We start from the raw sequence: 11,365 nt of genomic DNA on the forward strand, positions 1-11,365 counted from the left end.
TGCATTGTCATTTTTTTGTCTGACGCGCACTCATGCAAACCAGATGTGGCTACTACAGCGTGGATAGTTGCGTTGGTTGCGCCAGATGTGCAGTGTCATTCAGCTGTGCGGGCTGGAGGTGGAGGGAAAGGGGGGAGGGCTGTTTATATCTTTGGAAAAAACACTCACTGTGTATTCTTTATGCCCGTCTTCCCCCCAACAGCACAGGAGGAGCAGCTTGTTGGAGGGAGTGCGCCGCTGTGGGGCCGCTGTCTCTCTGTGCGCTCTGGCTGGAGGGGGCTGGCTCTCCCTGATTGAATCCAGCTGTTGTGAAAGTGCTCGGAGGGGGCCCGTCAATTTGCATTGCTAAATAGTCTGTAGAGCCGACAGAGTGGGGCAGAAAACAGAACAGTCCATTTTGAAAAGGCATTCCTGCAACACTTGGTCAATGTACCGAAGCTTCAGCTCGACCAGACAGCGGTTAATGAAAACCTGGTGTCGGCTTTCGCGTAAAGGCGCATAGTTGGGGGGTGGTGAGAGCCCTGCTGGGTAGTGGCGAGGGGATTTGGGGAGAATTTTACGGGTCGTGTAAATCTTTCCTTTGAGAGAAACCATAAAACATGCTTTTTGAAATACGTGGCTTCAGGTTTTGTTCCTCTGCAAGGTCAGTAATCTTCCATCTTTTCGGACTTGTTTTTGCTTTCCTTGTGTGTTTGAATGAGTATGTAACGGGATGCCTGCACCGAGTTCCTGGTTTTTCAACGACGCTGTCTCTGAGAAGAGTTTAAAAAGTTGAACTCCCCTCTTTGCAGGATGTTGGCAGCTCTGGTATTTATTCTGCTTTGTGTCCAGCCCGGACACGGACAGGTAACGTAACGCCTCCCTTCACTGAAGTCGTGTTTTCAGGGATTTCATTCATTTAGATCAAGGTCATGGTCACAGTCCGCATGTGTTGTTAACAACGGCTTCAATAACACAAGAAAACAAATCAAACTTGTGTTATTCGCATTAGAAGACTCATAGAAATTCATTTTGCACGAATAGTTCAAATTTCAGCAACTCCAGGTAACATGAATTATGGTGCAAACACTCAAACAGCCTGTTGTCCTGTTGGTCATCTCTCCTCAGACCTGCACAGAGGGCTTTGCATATGACCGCAGGGCGAGACAGTGTATAGGTGAGTGACATGACTGCTGCTCTCATATTGTGAGAAGTTACATATTTAACAGGATTAAGAACCCTATCTAGAGTAGAAACACAGTGGAGTGTGAAGTAGAAAAAGTAAAAGGATCACAAGCCCACAGATGTTTTGGAGGCAGGATTGGCCTTATCCGTGCACTGCTCTGTATTCCAGATGTGGATGAGTGTCGTACCCTGCCAGATGCTTGCCGAGGAGACATGCGCTGTGTGAATCAGAACGGAGGCTACCTGTGCATCCCGAGGACCTTGTACAACCAGCCGTTCAGACCGGAGACTCCGGTCCTGCCTGAGCCAGTTTACCCGGACCCATCGGTTGGATTTTCAGACACCTTCCCCCAGGCTCCTCCGAGGTCTGTGGAGCCCAGCTACCCCAGAGTGAGGACCACTGCGCAGTGCATCCTGGGATATACTCCTGCGGAGGATGGCACCTGTAATGGTGAGTTGCTGTTTGCAGACATTATCAACAAAATGTGCTTAAAGAATCAAAAGTAAAGGTGCTTGTTCCGCAGAAACATGGCCCCTGTGACTGATACATTATGATATATGACATTATTAGATTGTTAACACTGATGCATAAAGGTTTAAGCAGCATTTACTCTTGTACCTTATGAGCCGGAGGTACTTCTTCAACTACAACTAGTTTACACTGTTAGTATAAGTGGTTCCTAACCTATAAGGTCAGGCCCGCTTCAGTGGTTCACAAGAGAAATCTAAGGAATCCTGAGAAGGTTAATGGGGCAGGAAAGAGGAAGAAGCAAAGCCATAAGTATAAAGTAGTATCAAATGGAAATACAAGTACCTCAACATTGTACTAAAGTCTGGAACTTAAGTAAATGTACTTAGTCACTCTCTGATTTACTTTTACCTCCTCATGAGACTGCATCGGTCCGGTTTACGTGTTTCAGGACAGTTCATGTATAAATGTCAGTCATATAAGACTGATGTGCAAACAGTGTTGCAAACCTCACTTCTCTTGTCTTCAAGACAGATTCAGAAAAGTGGAGGAAATACCACTTCACCCAGTCTGTGGCTCTTATTTATCAAAAGTCTTCAGCTTTTCCAAAAGTGCTGCTCATCGTTTTCAGTTGCTGTTTATTCCAGCGGGTCAGCATGAACTCCCATCCATCACAGACAGTGAACGCAGGCAGTGAGCCCGGAGTCATCTTCGGTTTTAGATGAAGGTCAAATCAGGCTCTCCTGGAATTACTCTTCCAAGTCGAGGGATCCTCATTTTTAGGGGTTCACTTGTCTGCCACATGAGTGATGTGAGTGTTCACATCAAGTTTCAAGAATTATTACTGCATAATTACCTGCAAGAGATGCAGTGGTGGATGTCCTCTGCTGCAGCTGTTGGCAGTTTCTAGTCCCTTTGCTGCAATCTCTGCTTATAATATGTGAATATTTTGAAAAAGACAGTCCAGACATCTGCCGCCTCCTGCTGCTCATCAGATGGACGAGGTGACACGAGGTAGAGGGAGGCCAGAGATTCAGTGTAAGTCATTAAGGACTGTGGTTGAACTCCAGGGAATGCACGAATCCCTCAGATCGCAGGGACAGATGTTGTTTGTTGCTCGGTGCAGCGTCGTGTCTGCCGTCATGAAGCCGGAGCAGAGGGACCTTCAACTCCTCACAGTGAGGACATTTCTGCTTTGATTCTGTTGAATTTCGCAACCACAAGAGATCCCAGCTGTCAGATAAACACTTAATGTCTGATGCCCCCCCCCCCCCCCAGCTGTCTTAAATACATCTTAACAGAATTACCCCAGTGTATCCAGCCAGGACAAGCTGTTGAAAATGGCCTCCTTAAACTCCATTTGGGGTGTTTTTCTGTCATTCTGAGTAAATCAGCCGTGACCATGTAATGAGTGGAAAATGCACACATAAAGTACAGTTTTCTCCCTCTAAAGAGAGCGTCAGAGTTTAGCTCATGCACAAATACGGACTGTTTCTCTTTGTAGGGGAGAAGGCCTGTCAGGGAATCGGCTCACAACCTTGTTTGGGTAAACTACACCATCAGAGTGCCAAAGATGAGGTCATTTGTGGCCAAATCTGTGCCTGGAGAACAGGCATGCCTCTGTGGGGGCCATTCGTAACGTGGCCTCACACCCCTAAAGGCTGCTGTGTGTGTGTGTTAGTGTGTGTGTGGTGATGTAATGGGTTGTTGATTGATGCTGCTATAGGGCAGAAATTACGCAGGCTGTGACTTCCTGTCTGAACCGGCTACAAACATGGCTTTGTCTTTACGTTAATGGCACTACGCTCCATCAATGTCACTAATGGCACCAGTCTGGGAGAACAATTGAACAAATTAACCCTCAGGTATGTGTTTATTTGTGTTTATATGGGTTTGCTTGTCCAAGGTCCAATAGTACTACAAGCATTTTACAAGCAGCTTAATGGTGTGTTGTAGTATTATCCCTCTCTCAGCTGATTTCTGAAACCCATCCTTACAGCAGGTCATAATTTAAAAAAAAGACATTATTATTTACCCCTGCAGATACCTTGTATGGCCAAAATTATGTGGACACCAGATTGTTTCATCTCATTTCAAAGCCATGTGGATTAATTTGATGCTTTAACAGCCTCGACTCTTCTGGGAAGATACACTGCAGGGATTTGCTCCCATTCAGCCACAGTGAGCGTTAGTGAGGTTGACCACAGGCGGTGGGTGATAAGACCTGGCTTACAGTCGGCGTCAGAGTTCATCCCAGCCAAGTTCTTTCACACCAATCATTTCTCTGTGGACATGGCTTTGTGCACGGGGGCAATATGTTGGAACAGGAAAGGGTTTTCCACAAACTGTTGACTCAAAGTTGGAAAAAGAATCATAGTCTAAAGAGGCATTGTATGCTACAGCATTAAGACTGTTCTTAAAGGAATGGTTCCACATTTTGGGAAATATGCTTATTTGCTTTCTTGCTGAGCATCAATTGAGAGGATTAATACCACTATCATGTGTGTGTATGTTAGATTAGATTAGATTAGATTAGATTAGATTTTCTTGTCTCCTTTAGGAGAAATGTGTCTTGTGCATTCGAGAGAACACAGTTGACGTTGCAGTACACACACACAATCAAACTACAGTTAACTAAGTATTAAACAAACAAGATAAAGAGGTGCTGGGAGGTGGACTTTGGACAGAACCAGGCTCGCTGTGTGCCCTCTGTTTTCAGTCTTTATTCTAAGCTAAGCTAACCGTCTCCTGGCTCCAGCTTCATGCTGAACCGACAGATACAAGAGCATGCAGAAGTGTGTGGACAGGGGTGTCTGCTTGGGTTTTTAGAAGTCGGTCTCAGCAACAACATGCCTTTCCACAGACTGTGGAACCACTCACTCTGAGAACTACATTCTCCCAAAGAAATAGTCCCCATGAAAACTGCTCACAGCGAGGTTTGTAGATAACTTGCCTACTGTGCTGCGAATGGCTCAGGCCCATCCTACATCCAGGACATGGTCTACCCATACTCCCCTGCCCTTCCAACACGCTACTCCCTCACTGCGAGGGGGGCCAGCTTCCACTCAACAAAAACACAGCTGTTTGCCGTCCTGGCTCCACAATGGTAGAATGAGCTCCCCATTGACATCAGGACGGACAGCAGAAACTCTACACATCTTCCATCGCAGACTGAAATCACTTGAAGCAGTTCAGCACGTTTGATGGAGTTGATGTGATTCTTGCAGAATCTGGGTTGTGTCCACATGGTTGAATGCACTCCCTGTAAATCGTTTTGGTGTCAGCTAAATAAATGTAATGTAATCCAGAATAATAATAATGTAATGATAATTGTATTAATGCTTTGTGGAGAACAAATTAAATGGTTTTCACCTTCATTACTAAACTGATTTTGGAGGCAGATACTGTATCTCAAAACTTCTGCCCTTTAAACCAAAACTACCTGCATGAGCAGACACTAAAAGTGGCAGATGAGACAATATGTTTTCGTAATTTGGGCAAACTGGCCCTTTAAGAAAGAGATGGATTTCTCAAGCACACTTTTACACACTGTCATATATCCAGTAAGTCAAATAAGAGTTCAGATACTCACATGGGACTGTACTGTTCATTTCCGCTCGTAACTCCAGTTTTGGGGATTTTCATGTTTTTACTCAAGTTGAAGGATTACATGCTCCTCTGTGGCTTGAGAAAAAATTCCAACCTTTCGGGCTTTTGAAACCAACGGATGAACTCAAAAATGCATAATAGCTGATCTGAAAACAAAACTGTTTGTGACTTTTTCAGATGAACACAGCTGACATGTTAATCTCCGTAACCAAGAGGACCTTTATTATTGGTCATTATCTTTTCATTCAGTTTGTGTACAAATTTGGTGTCAAAAGTTTTCTCACTTTTCCTACATGTGACCGACATTCAGGCATTTTAAAACGAATCCCATCTGTCAGGTCTCCCCTGAAGCTGATCGGGATCGTCGGCGGTGACCCCGGCAGCTCATGAAACAGTCTATATAAGGAGCTGAACTGAAACGCTCCTGCAGTTTGTGTACGTTTGAGATCTGCAGTAAGGCTACACATGGGGTGCAGATGAAGACCATTCAGAGAGGTTTTGACTAGTAACTGCAAGCAGGTGCCGGGGCCGTGTAGCTGTTGGCCGGCGGCCGAGCTCTCCGGGCCTCCTCCACCCCCGTGAAGGGCCAGTGGTCCAAGTTGGCACAAAGGGCAACGGTCCCTCCGACAGACGTTATCGCTTATCATAGCTGCCTGTCCAAACAGAAAGCCAGGCTCCCACCCACTTCCCCCACCGGTTTTCTGGAGATTGGTGACTTCATGGTCTGAGAACCATAAACAGAGGTTGGAATTTTTTATTTGTCATATCCTCATAAGGAAATGTGGCTATTATGATGTAGTGGGTGAGCTGCTCGAGGGGCGTCGAAGGAATTCAGATTGTAATCTGAGAAATCTTTAATCTTCTGCAAAAACAAGTGTAAGTTGATGCTGTATTGAAACGTTTACTGTTGTGTCAAGAGTTTTTTTAAAAACAGGGTGGTGAAAACCTGAGTGTTGGAGAAACAGACTTTTGACTAGAAGATTGTCGTGCAACCCCAAAGCCAGCTGGGAAACTTCTGGTTGCTTTTGAGCAAGGCATGTAACCCTGAAACGCTTCAGCAGAGTTCACGTCAGTAGACTGTGTAGCTTTTTAAAAAAATATATAAAATCAGTACTGTAAATCAGACAGAGCCTCCCATTCCTCCCCCACCCAAACACAGAAACAAGAGAGCTCAACCGAATGAAGTGGCTTGATTAGAAATGAAGAAAAAAAATAAAAGAGACAATAATTCTGAGAGAAAGTACAAAAGCAAAACTCCCTCTTAGAAATAAATCTCATCAATGTGCTTCCACCTTATTTTTTCACTCACGCATTCGTAGAAGAAAAACATGTAATCCACTTGAGGAAATAGTTTTCTGTTTTGTTATACATCCTGTATGACAACTTTTCCTCCCAACAGTTTCTAGTTAAGGTTTTATTTATTTATGTTATTGCTTATTTTGTCATCAACATCAGTGTCCTTGTGTCGTTTTTTATGTGATTTGGCTGCTGTAACAGTGCAATTTCCCTTTAGGATTAATAAAGTACTTTGTCTGCCTGTCTGCCTGTCTGCCTGTCTGTCTGCCTGTCTGTCTGTCTGTCTGTCTAGTTAATTATATTCTCCGCTCGGGAATCAACAGGCCAAAAAAACTATCTAATAACATCTCCTCTCTCTGCTCTGCTCCTTCTCTCTGATCCAGACATCGATGAATGTGAGACAAACTCTCATCACTGTAACCCCACCCAGGTCTGCATCAACACAGCAGGTGGCTACACCTGTTCCTGCACTGAAGGGTACTGGCTCATTGGTGGACAGTGCCAGGGTGAGTGAACTGTACTTTACTGTTGTCAAGTTAATAGCGTTTTAGTCGACTAACTTCTCATTGCATGTATTTAACATTAGTGTCAGTGTGAAAGTCAACTTGCAGAGATTTAAAACTTGAGAAAGTTAAACCATCATTGTAAACATTGTTGTTGTGCACTAACAGAAACTGTTGGAAACCCCTTTAAATGGTGGTGCGTTTAAGGAAGCTCTGACGTTTGAGTCAAACTTGTGTTGCAAAAAGACACTGTATTCACAAGCTATGTTGTTTAGAAAGAAACATCTGGAGAGTGATCAAACATTGTGAAAAGATTAACGAGAATTCAGTGATTTCGTTAAAAAAGATTCATTTTCCTCGAAATCAGCAACAAGAAAGAGTCACAACAGACCCTGGTGGCATTTTCATGTATAAAATGAAGTGGAGTAATTATTCATTGGGATGGTTTATCTCTGTCAAACAGGTTTCTAGTTTCTGCGAATAGATTATATAACACTGTGATGAATGTAATGGCAGCCTTGAAGGTACAACATTGATCTGGTAGTAAAGTAGATTACACGTGATTTGTAGTTAACAGCCTAAACCACCAAACACTTACAATAAAAGTACTGTACAGAAATGAGACCATGGGAGGACATCAGTAAAAGTATTTTCTAAAATTAAGACCATATTACTTGTGAGCTCTGTTGGATAATGTAGAAAATACGATGCTGGTTTACCAAATGCCTTCACGACCTCTGAGAGCTTCGGCCTCCTCTCGATGAAACAGCGCCCTCTTCATGTTGTGTGCAGTAAAGCAGCTCAGCAAAGTCCCCTCTAAATCAAATCAATGAATTATCAAGATAATAAAATGAAGGTGGTTTAGTACTTTTACTTATATTACTGCAAACAGATCTACAGTATGTTTATGTTATGGTTCATAACCAGTTTGTCTCTTTCTTCTTGACCAGATATTGATGAATGTCGCTATGGTTACTGCCAACAGCTGTGCGCCAACGTCCCTGGCTCTTATTCCTGCTCATGTAACCCCGGCTTCATCCTCAACCCAGACAGCAGGACCTGTCAAGGTACACACACACACACACACACACACACACACACACACACACACACACAGAAACATGTGCACATACACACAGGCATGCATGTCAATCCACAGTCATTCTGCTCGTGCTGTGCACTAGTGTCATGCTAAACTCCCGTCCGTCCCCTGCTGTTCCTCCAGATGTGGATGAGTGTGAAGATGAACCCTGCACTCACGGCTGCTTCAACACTTACGGCTCCTTCATGTGCAACTGTGACGAGGGATTCGAGCTGGCGTCCGACGGCACTTCTTGCATTGGTGAGACGAGCTGGTACTTAATGGTGTCTAATCAGCAGTGGTGGAAAGTAACTATGTACATTTACTCAAGTACAATTTAGAGGTACTTTTACTTTACTTAAGCGTTTCAATTTTATGCTACTTCACTACATTTCAGAGGGGAAAATTTTACTTTTTACTACATTTATCTGAAGGATGGAGTTAATAGTTACTACTACTACTAGTGTAGTAGTACTATTACTACTGTAGACAGACAAACACATGCACGCCCATAATAGCCTCTTTAAACCTGCATGTCTTCGGACTGTGGGAGTGAACCAAAGCACCTGGAGGAAATCCACACAGACAGACCTCAGTCGACCCAAGACCCTGTTGCTGTTCGGCGGCGGAGCTGGTCCTCACAATCTTTCTCTGATGAGTGTTAATCCGGCTCTTTTATTCCCCGTAGACTTGGACGAATGCAGCTTCTCTGAGTTTCTGTGTCAGCACAGATGTGTGAACACCCCCGGCTCTTTCTCCTGCATCTGTCCGCCTGGATATTATGTTTATGAGGACGGCAGGAGTTGTGAAGGTAAAGCTCAGGACAGAAGACACAGTCACTACTTTACAGTGACTGAACTGGATAAAGTTGAGATTTATGAGAACATTACTCATAAAGCTGCTGTGAATTGCTTTGTTGTGTGTAGTAATTCTTTTTTTTGAATATAATTGAATCCTGTTTTACTTTGATCCATCTGTCACCTAAAATGTGTCTTTGTTTATTTATTATTTGTTTTTATTTGGTTAAAATGGCACATCTGCACCTGCAATGCTACACTGAAGATTCAGTTTAGACATGTTGGACACATATTACATGTTTACTGATCAGCTAATGTTTAAAATAAGTGTCACCTTATTTAATATTTTTATGTGCTGTTGATGCTTTCATAATGTTGTTTCTCTGATGATGATGATGATGATGATGATGATGATGATGATGTTTTAACTGACTTTGATTGTTGTGTGTTTGATTTTGAAGATATCAATGAATGTGACACTGGTAACAACACCTGTACAACAGCACAAGTATGTTTCAATTTCCAGGGAGGCTATACATGCCTGGATCCTTTACAGTGTCACTCTCCTTACATCGAAGTTAGTGACAAGTGAGTTTTTCCCACTCCTGTTTTTCATCCTTTGAATGCATCTTCATCTGTGTTCCGTTGCATTAATGTTCGTTGTCACATAGCCGTAAGTTATTTTCTCTTAAGCCTAAACTCCCTGTGTGTCTCCCCCTCTGCAGTCAGTGCATGTGTTCTGCTGAGAACCCTGCCTGCAGGGACAAACCCTTCACTGTTCTGTACCGACACATGGACTTGTCGTCGGGGCGCAGTGTGCCTGCAGACATCTTCCAGATGCAGGCCACCACGCGCTACCCCGGCGCCTTCTACATCTTCCAGATAAAGTCGGGCAACGAAGGACGAGAGTTTTACATGAGGGTGAGTATCCATAAACTGTAGACATGATGTGCAAAGGAACATAATATGACATTGAAGGAATAAATTGAGACATTCTCATATACTGATATAAACCATTTGCTGTAGGCGGATTTATTAAGGAAACCGGCAGAACATGAGTTAAATTTAATTTTTCTGTCAGATGCAAGCATCTACAGTTCATTTGCAATAAAGAGAGCAAGACCTGGGTAGTAAGCATGAGCTACCAGGGATTAACAGACAAAGAAAACAGCGCCACCTACAGAAACTCAAACTCTATCACCAGAGAATCTAAGGAAATTGCAGAACTGAGCAGGAAAGGAAATTGCAGCAACTGTTTTATTGTTAAGCAAACTGTCGAAGTGCAGAAACACCACAGCTGTGAGTGTTTACTTACCGAAGATGTTGCCAAAATCATAAAAAAAAAAAGCCTTGGATTGCTCTCATGTGATCATGGTGCTTATTAACGAGGTTAACTGCGAGGAAGTTATATGAGAATCACTTCACAGATTCAGAATAAGCATCAGACTGATTTGTCATTAAGGAAAAACAATGGACTCCTTTGTTAGTTTTTGTCATAATTTAGCAATTCAAAGTGTTACTATCGTGTTTTTTGAGCCCTAAAATCTCAAAATATCTTTGCAGCTAATGATTTTGTGGACTTGAAAGCAATGGGACAAATCTGGGGATTACAACAAAAAAACATCTGGGGGCACTATAACAAATTTAGGAACTTGGAGAACAGCCCTGTTTTGTTTTGTTTTTGCCATAATCAAGCACCAAAAAATAATCCCAATCCCAACAAACAACTTGGAGTATGTTTGTATTTAGAGTCTCAGTTTAAGGTCATGTGATGTAGGTTTGCATTTCAAAAGCTGACATAAAAGAGTGCAACAAAAGATAGCAATGATTTCATCCTAAATCAAGTTTTAAGCTAAATCACTTTGTTATAAATGTTATTCTGAACTGATTCTGAACATAAACATGTGTGGAAACATAAATTATTAAGCTCTAATATCATTTGTTTACAAACCAACATGTCACAGTAGGAAAAGCACAGGTGTAAATATCTGCTGTGAAAAGTCTATATACCAAATAAACACAAATAGGGTACAATGCATGTAAACATGACGCACCTGTCAGTGCAGCGTGCAGCCAGTAGATGGAGCAATACGTGTGTTTAATGTATTTGGGAGGGAGTTAAATACAGACTCAGTAGAGACGTTTTTGGAGGATTTCAGAGTATAAAGATTCTCTGTGGCACGATTTAAATGACCACATGAGATTTTAAATATCTTGCTGAGTTACTTTGTGTCGTCCTTGTTTAAACAAGCCCTGGTCTGACCGTCTGCACTGTGAAAAACACATTCACTTTCACTGACTTGTGTTTGCTAGTTGTAAATAACATGACAAAGCCCTGAGACTTGGACTTCCTCCATCATGTGCAGCTGTCAGATTCAACCATTTCCTGTACCTCATTCCTCACATTCCCCCCCCACCTTCTTTATCTTACAGCAAACCAGTAATG

General features: G+C 42.8%; 1 protein-coding gene across 1 annotated transcript in view; it reads left to right on the forward strand.

The window, feature by feature from the left end:
- Positions 1–599: 599 nt before the first annotated feature.
- fbln5 (fibulin 5) overlaps positions 600–11,365 on the forward strand; it is a 12,118-nt gene continuing 1,352 nt past the window's right edge. The window contains exons 1-11 of the mRNA XM_070920165.1: positions 600–643; positions 792–846; positions 1,108–1,156; positions 1,334–1,615; positions 6,922–7,044; positions 7,992–8,108; positions 8,267–8,383; positions 8,811–8,933; positions 9,381–9,507; positions 9,645–9,840; positions 11,353–11,365. The exon at positions 11,353–11,365 is cut by the window's right edge and continues 1,352 nt beyond it. Of these exons, the coding sequence (XP_070776266.1) occupies positions 600–643; positions 792–846; positions 1,108–1,156; positions 1,334–1,615; positions 6,922–7,044; positions 7,992–8,108; positions 8,267–8,383; positions 8,811–8,933; positions 9,381–9,507; positions 9,645–9,840; positions 11,353–11,365 (1,246 nt within the window). The remainder of the gene's footprint in view (positions 644–791; positions 847–1,107; positions 1,157–1,333; positions 1,616–6,921; positions 7,045–7,991; positions 8,109–8,266; positions 8,384–8,810; positions 8,934–9,380; positions 9,508–9,644; positions 9,841–11,352) is intronic.

Source organism: Enoplosus armatus, chromosome 15 (assembly GCF_043641665.1).
Source record: "Enoplosus armatus isolate fEnoArm2 chromosome 15, fEnoArm2.hap1, whole genome shotgun sequence".
NCBI classification, from domain to species: Eukaryota; Metazoa; Chordata; class Actinopteri; order Centrarchiformes; family Enoplosidae; genus Enoplosus; species Enoplosus armatus.